This window comes from Mastigoproctus giganteus, chromosome 7, assembly GCF_048544385.1.
Source record: "Mastigoproctus giganteus isolate SK-2022 chromosome 7, ASM4854438v1, whole genome shotgun sequence".
NCBI lineage: Eukaryota > Metazoa > Arthropoda > Arachnida > Uropygi > Thelyphonidae > Mastigoproctus > Mastigoproctus giganteus.
Window position 1 is genome coordinate 152,102,776 of NC_143581.1, and position 15,320 is coordinate 152,118,095.

General features: G+C 35.2%; 1 protein-coding gene across 2 annotated transcripts in view; it reads left to right on the forward strand.

The window, feature by feature from the left end:
• The window catches only part of ERp60 (disulfide-isomerase A3), a 133,455-nt gene that overhangs the window by 15,632 nt on the left and 102,503 nt on the right, over nt 1–15,320 (forward strand). For both annotated transcript variants that reach the window (XM_090377946.1, XM_090377945.1), the window contains 2 exons: nt 1,998–2,085; nt 13,055–13,178. In XM_090377946.1, the coding sequence (XP_090234072.1) occupies nt 1,998–2,085; nt 13,055–13,178 (212 nt within the window). The remainder of the gene's footprint in view (nt 1–1,997; nt 2,086–13,054; nt 13,179–15,320) is intronic.

Here is a 15,320-nt window from a genome sequence, read left to right on the forward strand (position 1 = left end):
TTTGTTTTCCCAGTATTTGTCACATCAAACAAACTGTATTGTACAGGCAGGCTGTCTAGTGGTGGTAAATTTGTTTTGCTTCTTAATAGCATCCTCCTCCTGTCGTGTATCCTTTCTCTATTTGTTTATGATCACAACATTCTAGTTCTGCATACCCAATATCAGAGTGACACCATGTTTCTGTTATACCTATGTCAACATTTGAATCTATACTTTACTTCAAACTTATTTGCTGTACTTCTGCTAGTAGTGTAGAAGCAAATAAACTTGTGCCTGTTTTGTTTATTGCATTTCAGTTCAAACAATGTAAGGCTCAATTCTTTGTGTTATTACAGTCATTGAATTAAGTCTTGCTCCCCCTCCCCCAAACATTTATTTTTTTTTTATAACCCACCTGATAGCATCAGAAAATATTCTTAAACCCCCTTCTGTTTAACATTCCACTGCTAGTATGTCTGACAGATGCCACCTTAATTTTTTTTATTTGTGAAAGTGAAATCATCACCCTTTGCCGCTACCCCCCCCCCCAAATTCTAACTGGTTGTACAATATTTTCTGTTTTATATTTGATATACTATGAATTAATGGACAGTACTCTTTTTTTTTGTGGAATTTTAACAGGTGCCAGAAAAGCAAAATCTTTCTTCTAGATCATTCCACTTGCAGTTATGAGATGGCAGCAACATCTTTTTAATATTGCCAAAGAACTTTGGTTTTACATTATGAATGTCAGCTAAACATGAACAACTGACAAAAATTGGACATTGTATGTCAGATGCTATGCACGTCTGTTTCAGTTCAGTGGATTGGTAACCCTTTAAAAAAAAACTGAACAAGCTTTGTTTATTATTGGTTTCTCTCGTTTATTTTCATTTGATATATTTTGAGTTCAGAAAATTATAATGGAATAGTTCACTAAATTTATATTTAAAACAAAGGGGATCTCAAACTCCATATGAACATTTGTTAAATTATGGTCATGATTGATAGGTTAATGTCCTTTCTGTTTACAAGTGCTGGCCCACACTGAGAAATTTTACCCCATGAACCCTTTAGTCTCAAAGGCTAAATTAATAAGGCTCAAACTCTATCACACTGCAAATTTTCAGACATTTTCTGTGACTTAGTCTCAAAATGCTTCTGTTTAATATTATATACAGTGTTGCCAGCTTTTGAACCCCAGAAAACATACTGTAGTCCTTTCTGCCTGGAGGCTGAAGAAATTAAAGATTTTGTGAAAGGTATGGAAAGCTGGAAAATGTTTTGTTCAATTAATCTGAGAACAGGATTAAAAATCATAACAAAGGTAATCAAAAACATGAGAGTTATACAGAACAGAAAGATGTTTTAGATAATTTGATTTGTTCAACAAACGAATTGAAGATCACTCAGAAAAGATTGAAATGGACAAAATCAGATACCATGGTCAATTTTTGCCATTTTCTGGTGATATTTATTTTTATTAGGTATTTTGATTTTTGTGGTTTCATATACTTAAGTAGATGATCCTTCATGTCTAGATAAATAAACCATTGTAATTATCAGGGTTTGCATCCATTTCTTATGCAATGATAATTATCTCTTCAAAATGCCATTTCTGTTGGTTCAAAATGTTGTTGCTACAGGCAACAAGAGGTGTGTGTTTTTTTTTTACTATAGCACTTCTCATAAAATAACTCCCCCCCCCCCCCCAAAAAAAAAAAACCAACTTGGTGGTTCTTTTATTTGTAGAGTAAGGTTACATGGAGGAAATTTTTAATTCAATAGAAGAGCCTATGGGTATGTAGTGGTCATTTCTTGGTCTATGGCACTAACGTTTAATTGGAAGGGGGGATAGAATCTTGTGGATATAATAAATTAAAAACAGCCAGAAAGGTGCTAGTCTTGTTTCAACTATGTAGCTGTACATGTATACAGTACTCTGGTAGAATTGTACCACAACAGTATCTATACTTGTTCTTAGTATTTTGAATGTATATATTTTTCTTTTTGTTTAGGTGTGGACATTGTAAAAGACTAGCTCCAGAATATGAAAAGGCAGCAACTGTGTTAAAAGATAATGACCCTCCTGTTCCATTAGCAAAGGTAACAAATTAAAGAGAATAATTTGTGTTAATAAAAATATTCTTTATAATTGTAAAGAACATTTTTTAAAATGAAGGTAGATGAGGTCATTCTGAATTTAAGTAAAAGAAGTTTAAATATAGTTTGAAGTACAGGTGCATTTATACAGTTAATATAATGTTTGTTGAATTTCAACTATGTTGAAATTGTTAACCATTCTGAATAAGCATTTAGCTTCTGTTGTTTGCATCAGAAAATTTGTAGTGGCAAATGATGTAAGGAAGCAAGCTTATAGAGCATTAACCAAAAAAATTGCCTACCTCATTTCTCATCCCTTCTAATTGTCTAATAAATGCTTGATTTAAATTTATCCACTTCTACAACGCCAGATTAAGTTTGTTCCATCTGGTGCTGTGGAAGTAGATCATTGGTTACCCTCTGTCAGAAAGCAAATTTCTGCACCTCTATCCTGCAGTCACCCTTGAAAGAGTAGATGCCATCAGCATTCAGTTTACCCAATCCATTTAAATACTTTGTGGATCCCCTCATGGATGCACTCATTTGAATGCTGACATTTTCACATTTCAGTCATAAATGACTGAAATTTTCAGTCATTTATGGTTAAGAGCTTATGGTCAAGAATTTATTACCGCATTTCCTCATGTATAAGACCCAAATTTTTTGAAAAATTTGGGGTCTAAAAACTGGGTGAGTCTTATACAGTGGTTGTAGGTTTTTTTACTTGCATTTTTTGCACTTGTTGTCTTTGCACTCATTGTTTTGCACTTGTTACCGGTATAATAGGTTGCGTTTTGACACATTCTGCCCAGAAATGGCTCAGAAAAGATTTTCGTACAGTGCTGAATTAAGTGATCCAGTTTGCAAAAGTGAATGGAAATCGTGCTGCTGAACATAAGTTTGGTCCTCCTCCAACTGAGAAAACAGAGACTGGCTATGGGAAGAAGCCCTATTGAAAATGCCACGGCAGAAGGCCGTGAGGCAAGTCAGCAAAATGGCCTGATTTAGAGAAGGAATTGAAGATATGGATTAAAGGGCAATTGGAATTCCTGTGTCTGCAAAGATGGTTCAGCATGAGTCAAGAAGAATTGCTGATGAAAAAGTTACTGATTTCAAAGGAGGACACAATTGGTGCTTCAGGTTCATGAAATGGAATGGACTAAGCATGCATACAAGCACCAGACTTGCCTGAAAGCTATGAGCAGAAGGTCCTTGAATTTCATTGTTTTGTCATTTAATGTTGGAAGACATGTCAGTTTGAGTTGGGACAGATGGCAAATATGGACGAAGTCCCTTCGATTTGATGACCCAAGTAACAGAACCCTTGATAAGAAGGGGGTGAAAACTAATAACTGTGAAGACAAGTGGACATGAAAAGAGTCATTATACAGTTGTTCTAGCTTGTTGTGCCGACGGAACCAAGCTGCCTCCTTTGCTGATTTTCAAACGCAAAACTGCCAAAAGACATTCCTCGAGGAGTGATTGTCCACGTTCATGACAAGGGTTGAATGGATCAGGATGGGATGAAGATCTGTTTTGAGAAAGTTTCGAGCAGGAGACCAGGTGGGCTCTTACGCAAACCTGCCCTATTGGTGCTTGATCAGTTCAGGGCGCACACAACTTAAAACACAAAGAAGATTGCTGCAGAGCAAAAAACAAAACTTGCCGTCATATTTGGAGGCTTGACATCCCAGCTCCAACCACTTGATGTCAGCATTAACAAACCCTTCAAAGTTGCCATGAGAGATGAATGGAACCAATGGATGAAGCCTTCTGGGGACAATTTGACACCAGCAGGAAGAGTAAAGAAACCAACTACAGGAGATGTTTGTACCTGGGTGAAAAGATCCTGGGATAATATTGAGATTGTTGTCAAATCATTTAAGAAGTGTGGCATTTCAAATGCCATAGATGGAACTGAGGACGAGGCAATACATGAAGACAGTGATTCGTCATCAGACACATGAGGACAGATTAATGGATGGGAGTTTTGCCAGTGATGAGTTTTATGATGAATAAAACTTGAGTTCAATAACTTTATGTAATACATTTTTTTTTCAAATTTCGGGCCCCAAAATAAAGGTGCATCTTATACATGGGGAAATACGGTAGTTAAGATATGGAAAACAAGTTAAGTTAATTAGTCATTTATGGTTATGCCTTTTGTGTCATTAACTAATCAGTTTGCTCTAATAAATCTTAAACTGTAAAAGGCCCAGTGCTGAACTGTAATATATTCTACTAATAGCATTTATCCAAAAAAAGTACTGCCTATTTATAATCACCCTCTATCTTCTGCTGCTTGGCTATCCCTTAATCCATAGCAGGAACTTATTACTAATGCCACACTGCTCCAATTTGTACAGTAGTCTTTCATGTGGAACAGTGTCAAAAGCTTTAATGAAATTTAAGTATGACCTTTATTTTTTGAATCCAGTTCCACTGCATCATAGTAGCTAATCAAATTGGTCAGACACTCTTCTTTGGCACTTCCGTGGGCAGGAGCAGCAGTGCGTAGCACACGCTTCTTGATTAGACCAGGGTTTGAGCCCGTGACCACCAAATACGGAGGATGCAGAAAGGTCCGGCAACGACCACCGCATATCCCCGGAGCAATATGGCCTTAGTTGCTAATGCTCCTAAAAACCAAATAACAACAACGATCTTCTAATAAATCTGTGCTGTGAATACTGTATAACTGCATTCCTGTCAAGATGCTTCTGTATACTTCTCTGGCACAGATCTAATTATAGGCTTAGAGGTCTGTAGCTACTACAAGTTTGTAATTACTTAGTGGTGTGAGTAATTACTTGCATTTTCATCTCCTTTTGTAAATATGAGATATTTGCACATCTATCTGATCTATAGAGACTTATCTTAAAGCAAGAATGCTCTCATAATTATGTCCCGAGGGTTTGCTTACCACCTGCTTTCAATATAATTGGATAGATTCTGTCAGTCTTGAGTGCCTTTTACTTTTTAGCTTCATATTTTCTCTTCCACTTGCCAGTTATTGCAAAATCATTTAGCTCCCAGTTGTAATTTGGTATACTTCTGGTGTTCACATCTAAAAACAACACGTGTGAATTTAGGTGCTAAAATATTTATTTAGGTTGCCTGTAATCAGAACAGGATCATAAATAGTTCAGTGGACCATTATGATTCAACCATTTCTTTAGTGTTAATATATGCAAAGAATTCTTTTCATTTTTAGCCAAAGGCTTTTCATCCAACATTATCCACTTAGCCACCTGATTATAGACTATTTTGTACTTACTATATGTTCGTGTCCCTTTAATTAATCATTCCATGTATTTTTTCTTCTCTGAACAAGTTTAGTTTGTATAAGAAGCTTACTAGCTTCAGTGATTTACTTCCCATTTAGAACTTGCTGTTGGCAACATTATTAGCTGGTCCCACTTTATTCTTCAAACTGTCTAAGACCATAGATTCCTGTAGTCACATTTTTCTTAAGCAAAATGCCTTCCCATTACCCTTGATAGTACTTGCATATTTAAGTAAATCCCACATAAATATATTATTGTTGCAAACTATCTGGAGATTCTTAATGCATTAAGAGTCCTTGCTAATAATCAGATCAAGGATTATTGCTTTGTCTCTTGCCTCTAACATTCAGCTGTGGGTGTGACCAGCCCACAAGTTCTAGTCAGTATCTAGAAAGTTAAAATGAAATTGCCATTATAGGAAATAATATTGTGTTGTACCCAGAAATATTTAGGGGGATAGCCTAAAACAAATTGTAATCACTGTGCTAATTACAACATTCAGGAGAAAGGAGGGTGGAGGGGATACACTTATTCAAAAGTAAATTAAAAACTGTTACAAATAGGCCACTTCTGAATCTGAAATGATGAAACCATAGCCAATCCAGCTGGATTGGCTATGGTTTCATCATAGACATGCACCTAGTGTATGGATTAGCAGAGGGCAATGGACGAGCTGCTCAATGAATTTATGGAGAACGCTTCCCGGACTCATGTACGGGACCACCGTTTGTTTGCACATGTGCATCAAAATTTGTGCGATTATGGGTCATTTAGAGGTAACAGTAGTAGTGTGGGCAGACCACGTTCGACACAACTCCTGCCATGGAAGAAAATGTTGAATGCCGTCCAGAATAATCCTACTACCAGCACACGTGCCATTGCCTCTGCCTTAGTGTTTTGTTGCAGTGTACAGTGTCTGGCATGACGATTCCTTACACTCCTTTCATCTCCAAAGGATTCAGTTACTGCTCCCCCAAGATCATCCTGCACGTGTAGCTTTTGCACAGTGGTTTCTCCAAGAAAGTGTTCAAGACTTGAATTTTCCAGCCTATGTTTTGTTCACGGATGAGGCTTATTTCACTTGGGAAGGCTTATTCAATCAGCACAATGCTCACGTGTAGGCTCAAGACAACCCACACGGTGTGTGCCCTCATGCGGCACAACATCGCTTCACAATAAATGTGTGGGCAGGTATGGTTGGTGACTGCTTAGTCGGCTCATACCTGTTACCATCCTGCATGAACTCCGCTAAATACCGCATCTTTCTTGAACAAGTTCTACCAGGGTTACCTTGACAATGTTCCAGCAAATGTGAGATGCAATATTTGGTTTCAACATGACGGGGTGCCTGCCCATTATGGAAGGTGTGTTCATGACCATTTGAACAGGCATTTTGGGCATTGATGGGTTGGCCATGGTGGACCAGTTGCCTGGCCTCTATGCTCACCTGATTTATCGAGCCTTGATTTCTTTCTGTGGGGCCTCTCAAATCTATCATGTATGAATCGCCTGTGGAGATGGAAATGGATCTCGTGGCAAGACTCGCCTGCGCTGCTGTCAAAGAAACTCCAGGTGTGTTCAACTGTGTCCGCCAGTCCATGCTGTGTTGGTGTCACGCTTGCATCGTGTCTCATGGTGGAACCTTCGAGCATGATGTTGTAACATCATAAAATGCACTCATCTCGTATTCCATTGTTAATATTATGTCAAATAAATGTTTGCCACTAATTACTGTCTTGTGCCCTTTCTGCTTCTTGTGCCTCTGTTACTGCTTTTCTGTGACGTTTTGGGTTGTGGTTTCCTATGCGATTCGCATTCCTTTTTAGATGTTACCTACCTCCTCTAAATGGAGAGGGGGGGGAGAGAGAGGGAGATTGAAAATTAATTATTGCAAACCCATGCTGATGGAGAAACTATTAAAATAAAATAGATTTAAAAAATTAAAGTTAAAATTGATTGATCTCCAGAAACAAGAGTTTGTTGCTAAATACTACAGGTATTTAATTTTCATTAGTCTTTCTCCTGCTATTTTATATCATTTTTTATACATACAACACTCAAAATATACACTACAAACAAGCGGTATTAATTTCCACTTCTACTAACACTCTCACAGCCAAGGCCCTCTCTATGAGGTTGGGTACTTACACACCCAGCTTGCCTAGTATCCTATAAACTGTTGTTTTTTTTTTTTTTTTTTCCTTCTCTTTACGGCACCTCTGTAGCCAGGTGGGAAGGAGCAGTAGTGCATAGCACACGCTTCTTGACTAGACTGGGGTTTGAGCCCGTCACCACCAAATATGGAGGATGCAGAAAGGTCAGGGAATGACCACTGCATATCCTGGAGCAATTTGGCCTTAGTTGCTAATGCTTCTAAAAACCAAATAACAAACAAACCTCTTTACATCTTTCTACTTTCTGATCTTCTTTCTTCCATCCGTTGAACTATTAGTGCAATAAGAGGGTGATTCGGACATTTTCTCACTATCTTTGCCTCGATATTTTTAATATCTTTTCCCTCCTTTACCATGCATTACTTCCTTTTCTATACCGTTACTTTTTGTACATACTTTCGACTTAATTTATTAATTTAAACACACTGTTGGGGCTACCTTACTCATGCTTCTGGAGATCAATCAGTTTTTTTATTTTTTTTATTTTTTAAAATCTATTTTATTAAGTTGCTCCATCAGCATGGGTTTGCATAGAATGTGTTTGGTACATGATCCAGTGTAGGCCCCCCCCCATGAAATACCTGATCTATATACCAATTTTTATTTGTCTTTATTACCATCCTCTCTCATCGGTCATTTCCTTTTCAGCTTTTGTACATATGATTGGCTGTTAATTTAGCTATAATTCTACTTGTTTTTTTTTTAAGTTCTTAACATTCTTGTTTTCTTCATCTAGGCCTGGCATTTTGTGGTTAATAACTTCTCCATCTATATTTTCTTCTATTTCATTTTATTTTTGTAATACTTGTATATAATTTTTTGATTATAGTTTAAGTAAACTAGGTACATGCTATTTAATACAATATTAAGGTGGTGTCAGAAAATATAAATCTGATTTCTATATAAATATAAGAACACATGTATATTAACTATATTGCATAAGATATTTATTTATAAATTGTTCCTATTTATTTTTATATACATAATTTTATTTTTTGATAATTTGTTCCAAGACCTCAGAAATTTAAATTTTCGCTATATAACTAAGCTATTTAAGTCTAAGTCTATTTTTATAATAGAAATTGTATTAGCTTTATATAAACTTCTCAAATGAGAACACACATCACTTTTAGCTAAAGGATGCAAAAACAAAACACTTGGCCAACACATTTACAAATGCTACTATTGACTGAGAGGAGGGTTATGGAGAATGCACTACGCTTTAATCATTATTATATGCTCTGTTATAAGAATCAATTTTTTAACACCTTTTTGATATATTTTTCTACAGTGCATTTCTGGAGGTCACTACCATAAAACTGTAAAAACAATTTTGCACTTTCCAGTTTTAGGGCTTTTTCTGTTAGCAAAATCTATTATAAATGGGTAATAAACTCTTATCTTATTACATTTTTGATAATATCGATAACTGCAGTTGTGTGGGTTTCACATTATGGTGAAATGTGTTTCCCCTTCACTGAAATCTTCAATCATGTAAAAAACATTTTCCGTATCTTCTCTTCATTCCTATTTACTTATTACAATCATGAAGGGAAAGCAACCAATGGAAAGTGTAAGTGGTGGCAATGCTACGAAATGAAATGAAGATAAAAATGATTAAGAAGCAGGACAAAGTTTGTCGTCTATTGCATGGGGAATTTAGGTCTTTCTACTTCAACAGTGAATACTATTTTAAAGGACAGTGTGCGTATAAAAGAATGTTAAAGGATCAATGCATTTAAGATCAACAGTGATCGCAAAACATCACTCGGGTGCAATATCAAAGGTGGAAAAGTTATTAATAATATGGATGAAAAATCAGATTCAGGAGTAAGTGTCTAAGGCTAATGGCAATTCAAGTGAAAGCAAGAAGTATTTATGAAGATATTAAGGATAAATACGGCAAACCCAAAGCCAAGTTCATGACAAGCGATGGGTGGTTTATTAGGTTCAAGCATCATACTGGTTGGTTTCCACTGTGTTAAAGTCAAATTTTTGTAATTACACGTTTAATTTTTTCCTGCACATTGAGATAAAATATTGAATAAATAATAATTCTATTTACATATTTGTTGAACCTTTCTTTTTTTGCTTCAAACAAATTCAGTGTGCATAGTTGCAAGTGCTGCATAATCCTTTAGGGAAATTCTGACTTATGTAGAGTTCTGTGGAATGCAGCGCTTACATGTTGGGCTGTATATCCAAATCATTGTTAACTTGACAAATGTGCAATTCTTTCAGTTGTCTTGACTATATAAAATTGGCATGTAAACCCATGATCCAAGAAAAAAAGACAATAAGAACACCAATCTTATGCATGAAGAACATTACTGGAATAAGATTTGTTCAGGGAGTCATTTGCATGAAGATTTCTACTTCAGTGCCTACTGAACATAGCCACTAAATTATGAGAAATTGGGGGGGTCATAGTAGCTGATATTCTTATGGATTCTTGATTACTGAAATATTTAATTTAAAAAACAACCATTTCAGATCTGTGTGGTTAAGCTTCTAGCTGGAAATTAATCTGTATGAAACTTGCTAGATGCAGTGCCTTATAACAACAGCTGGTCAATTTCTCTAGCTGTGTAGAGAATGTGCGTGTTATGTTGAAGCAAGTTCCAGATTTACCTGCCATAATCTCACTTCATTTCCTTCTGTCTCAGCTTTATCTTGTATGTTAGCTGTACAGATGATACCCATAAACCAGGTACACCAATTGACATTTTATTGGTTTGTTCTTGATGTTCTGTCAATGTGAAGAACCTGTTGTTGTTCATTTAATTCACAATTTACTATCCAGTTTGTTAGCTTATTTATGCCAATTTCTTTTGAGTTTTGCAAACTGAAAATAGGAATTCAGTGGCTATGCAAAAAATTTATCAGAACTGTAAATACAAAGTGACTTGCTTATTTAATTGAAATACAATAGTTTGACAAGTTTCCTGATAAATGGCAAGAAACAAACTGCAAATGTAGGTTTTGCATTCTGATTACTGCTGTTACCATTGCATAAGATAAAAAAATAAAAGGTATGTATGGAATTTTAACAGAGAAAAATAATGGAATTTACTAATTCCCACTTTATTTTCATACCAAAATACTATTTATATATAATACAAATTTGAATAAAATATGGCACATCCAACAAACTATTTCTGGATTAAAGTGAGAGAACACTATTTATAGCATTTTTAATGTAAAATTTAGCTTTAGTACTTCCTGTAGTTTCTGTTCTCCTAGGTGTTACCAGCTTTTGCAATAAACAATTTGTAGGAATTGATACAAATTTGTCCTCTGACAGTATAGTGGTTCTGCCACTTTTCAAAGGTCTGGAGTCCAGCTCCCATTGGTAACTTTAGGAATTCTTAAAGGCCTTTTCAATCAGAACTATAGTTCCCAGGCAGAGGGAGTAGAATTGCTCAATGGTTATTGAAGGTTTTTCTTTTTTTGGTCTGCATGACATGGAGGTTAGTCTAAGTATACACAACATAAGAACTAGTATGCCCCACAAAATGTTATTGATGCATACCTACATTTCTTATGCCATACTTGCTTGGTTGCTTTTGGCTTCTTTACACTTCCACTTGTGGAGTTCCATTTGAAAGTAAATTGCAAGTGTTGTTGCTGTTTTCTAAAGACTACACAACACAACAGTCTCAGTGTGTAAATTTAAAATTAGCAAAATGTGACATGTCAGAAAATTTAGTTTCCTATAAATTACAGGTTTTATAAGGTTGTCAAGGCCTTGCATCCATAAATGGAGGTTGGCAACTTCTTGTTGTTATGTATGACCTGGGCTTTCTGAGTGTTGTAAGAGTATTCTGAAATTTTTATTCAGTAGTGAACTTTTTTTTATCATCCAATAAGAGATATGGAAGTTATCTTCCATATACAGTTGGTCGTCGACTTACGACCGACTTCTGTTCTGACTGACTGGTCGTATGTTGGCCATATATTTATTAACAGTATTTTTTAACCTTTCTAATCTTTTTATCATCTTTATAAATTATTTTTATAATCTTTTAAATTTTTATCATCTTTTATTTTTAATTTTAAATACAGCAATGTTTTTATCTTTTACTTAGCGATACTGTACTAGGTGTAGAAACTAAGGTATCTCTCTATGAGCTTAAATTCAAACGTTCTCTACATTTTAATTGGTTTATTATTCGTACTGTTTATAAAAAAAAACTACAATCTATAATTATATTGTACATAATGTGAAAAATAATACTGTGCATAATGTACTATAAACACTAAAATTAATGTAAAAATTAATACAAATGAAATTTACAAAATCAATTTTTAATCTTTGCTTGTGCTGGGTTGTGCATCGTCAGGGTCATGTTCTTGGGTTGAGGTAGGAGATGTTTATTTATAGAGACATTATGCAAAGCAAATCTTTTTTTTAAAACGCTTAAACCACCCAGTACTAGCCTGAAAATCTTCAGCGTAATCGTCTCCGGCGCGTGATTTTAAACTCTGAAAAACAAACTTCTAGCCTTTGCTTTCACTGTGTGAAGGCTCATGGGTGTATTTTTTTTTTTTTTTTTTTTTTTGTATTAAATCTTCCATCCACATAAACAACAATTTCTCCATTTCATGGATGGGTTCCTGTCGTTGTTTGGTTAAAATTGTAGACATAATAGGTGCAGTATCGTCGATGCCATGGAATGTGATAATTTAAAGTCACGTGCTATCGTATTCACTTTCTTTCCGCTTTCATACTGCTGGATAATTTTCGTTTTACACTCTGAATCAATAGTTTTCCTTGACTTAGCTGACGTATATGTAGATGAAGACATTTTCCTTTTACTAAACATTATGCGTATTTCAGTGGAATTTTAATTAATACACTACACGCAACAGATGCTTAATAGCGACTGGGTGTATGTGTGAGAGAGAGCGCGACTGAGTGTATGTGCCTGGTGCTGTCCTCAGGCCTCCCGTTATCGATGTGCCTCCTCACCTGGGTTATGGGTGTCCTCAGTAGTGATTTCCTGATTTATTAATAATTTATTCATTATTTATTATATATTTTTTTGGTGGTCGTAAGTGCGGCCGGTCGTAAGTCGCATAGGTCGTAAGTCGACGACCAAGTGTACCAGCAAAACACTTGGTTAACCAAGTCTGTAGGTCTTATCTAATTGTCAGATTTTTGCTTCTGGTTGTATATCTGCCATACTAGCTATTTTTTGTTTTTGATGTGTTTAATGAATTCTGCTACTTGTCACATTACTAGCATGTGGAGTGTAACAGTATTTGGGTAGCCACCAAAAGCATGCTAGATATTCGATTGCTTTTGCTGTATAGTCATCAAATTTGTATTGCTAGATGTGTAGCATGAGGTGCATGTTGTAGTTTTTTTTTTTTTTGTTTGTTTTTATGTTAACAGTACTTATTATATTTTAGATGTAAGGTGTGTAGCAATTTGTTTTGAAATAAACAGCAGTGTACTTTACATGAATATACTTTTTTTTTTTCTTTTTTTTTTTATATATATATCAGGTTGACTGTACATCAGATGCTGGTAAAGAAACATGTAGTAAATATGGAGTTAGTGGCTACCCAACCCTAAAAATATTCCGTCAGGGTGATTTTTCATCTGAATACAGTGGACCAAGAGAATCTGGTAAGGATAGATGTAATAATTGAATACTTTTTTTTTCTACACTAAGCCATTTCGGTTCCTTCTGAGCTTGAAAAATAAATAATCCATGTTTGCTAGAGCTAAAGTGGCTCTGGAGTCACTTCTAGTTTTATAGTTCATTTAGGTTAAGTGTAGTTTTTTTTTTTTTTTTTCACTTATTGATTTTACTGATTAGTAAATCAGTAATTTCACTGATTACATTGTATAACAATATTAATGAACATTACCTGACAGTTTGTTGGATAAATATGGAAGCATGCTGAATAATTACTGCAAGTTAGGTAAGGATGTGTTTGCAGTTTTGCTCATGCACGAAGTGGAATTATATGTTGACCATCAGAGGACAATCTCTTCAAAGGACTTTTCAAAATGCAACTCTATGAAAAAGAACCAGATCTGATATTACACGCAGGTGTGAGGTGACTGAGTTGGAGAACGTTTCTACAGAAATTTTGAAATTTGCTGAATGACATTGAAATTTGTTGATATGGTGTTGTGTGATCTGGCTTTTTTGTCAGATTTTTACCAGTAAATTAAGTAATCTGGATTTGGAATTACAAGGAAAAAATAAAAGTGGATGGCATGATTAATAATATTTCTGCATATAAGAAATATGCAGAAATTGCTTATTTTTTTATTTATTTTTTTCAAATACGAAAAGGCTGATTCATAGATACGTATCTGTCACACGGACCGAGATGGTCAAGATTCTGAGACTTTTGCTTTTACTAATGACCTCGCACATTGTTCATTTATCTACCACAATAGTGGACAATCCTAACCATGCAGCCAACACACTTTATTTTTTTTCTCAAACAACCATTCAAGTACATGCTTGGGGTGGGTGGTCCTTTAGGCACCTGAGATCACTACTTGGTGATGGTCACTTCTTCAGTGGAGGTTTTCTCTCATGGCCATTCTCAACTGCATCTTGTTTGGCATTATGAGAATGCAAAATGGGATGAACTGAGATTTCTCTTGTTTTCCTTGGGTGATTACTGTTTCAAATCTTCTGATGTCAACATTTACTCAGATTGCACCAGTGAACTCATTCTTGTAGTGGATGAAAATTTTTTCATCCACTCTCCACTTTAAAATCTCTTCCTTTTTCTAAACATTGTTTTACAATAAATATGCTAAGGATGTTCAAGATAGTGTTGCATATTGAAATTGGCTTGTATCCAAATCTCCAGTTTATCTGCCCACACCAGCGGTTCCCAACCTGTGGTTTGCGAGTGTTCCAGGGGATTCGCACTAAAAATTCTATAATAGTCTTTGATTTACATGAGTGTATATATTTGTCAATTACAAAAGTTTAATATTAATTTATGCTGTTCGGTTAAAAATTTATATTTAGTTGTGGTTTGGGTCATGAGACCTTATATGCTGAGCATGTGACAGGATGTTAGTGGGTGGGGAGGGATTGGGTGCAAACATGCCAATATGTATTGCATCATTCAGTCACATGACAGACTGGTAAATATTGCTAGACTCTGTGCTGTGCCATATAGTGTTGGATTTGAATGTTATACATTCAAATACAATGCTATCCAATTGTTTAACATAAATTCATAGTATTCTTAAACTAAAGATTATTATGGACCATTGGTTGAAGACTGGAAGCATAAAGAACAATATTCAGTATAAGTTAATGAGAAGCATGAAAATAAATCTTCCCTTAAATTTTGTCCCTAGATGACCTTCAAAAAGCCTATAAAATCCATTCATGTTAAAATTCCCAAATACTACATAAAGATGTTCAAAATGTTGGCATGAAAACAAATAGTAAAAACATTAAATTTGGTTCATTTCTTAGAGATGAGGACTATCCCTGCCTGCAACATGTCATTTGCAGAGAAGTGCTTGCCGATAGTAGTTTGAAGCCTTCCCACTTTTTTCTTTATTTAGAAACAAAACACAAATTATGCAGAAAAGCCAGTTTATTTTTTCAGTGGAAATTTCAAAATATCTAATCTTGATTTCTATATGAGATATATATCACTCTGAAATCAAGACAGTAAATCAGGCTTGTACAAACAGTTAGGTGGATTGTGGTAAGAGGGTTATAAAAAATTAACTAATGATAAAATAAAATTAAAAGTGAAGAATTGCCAACAAAGGAAA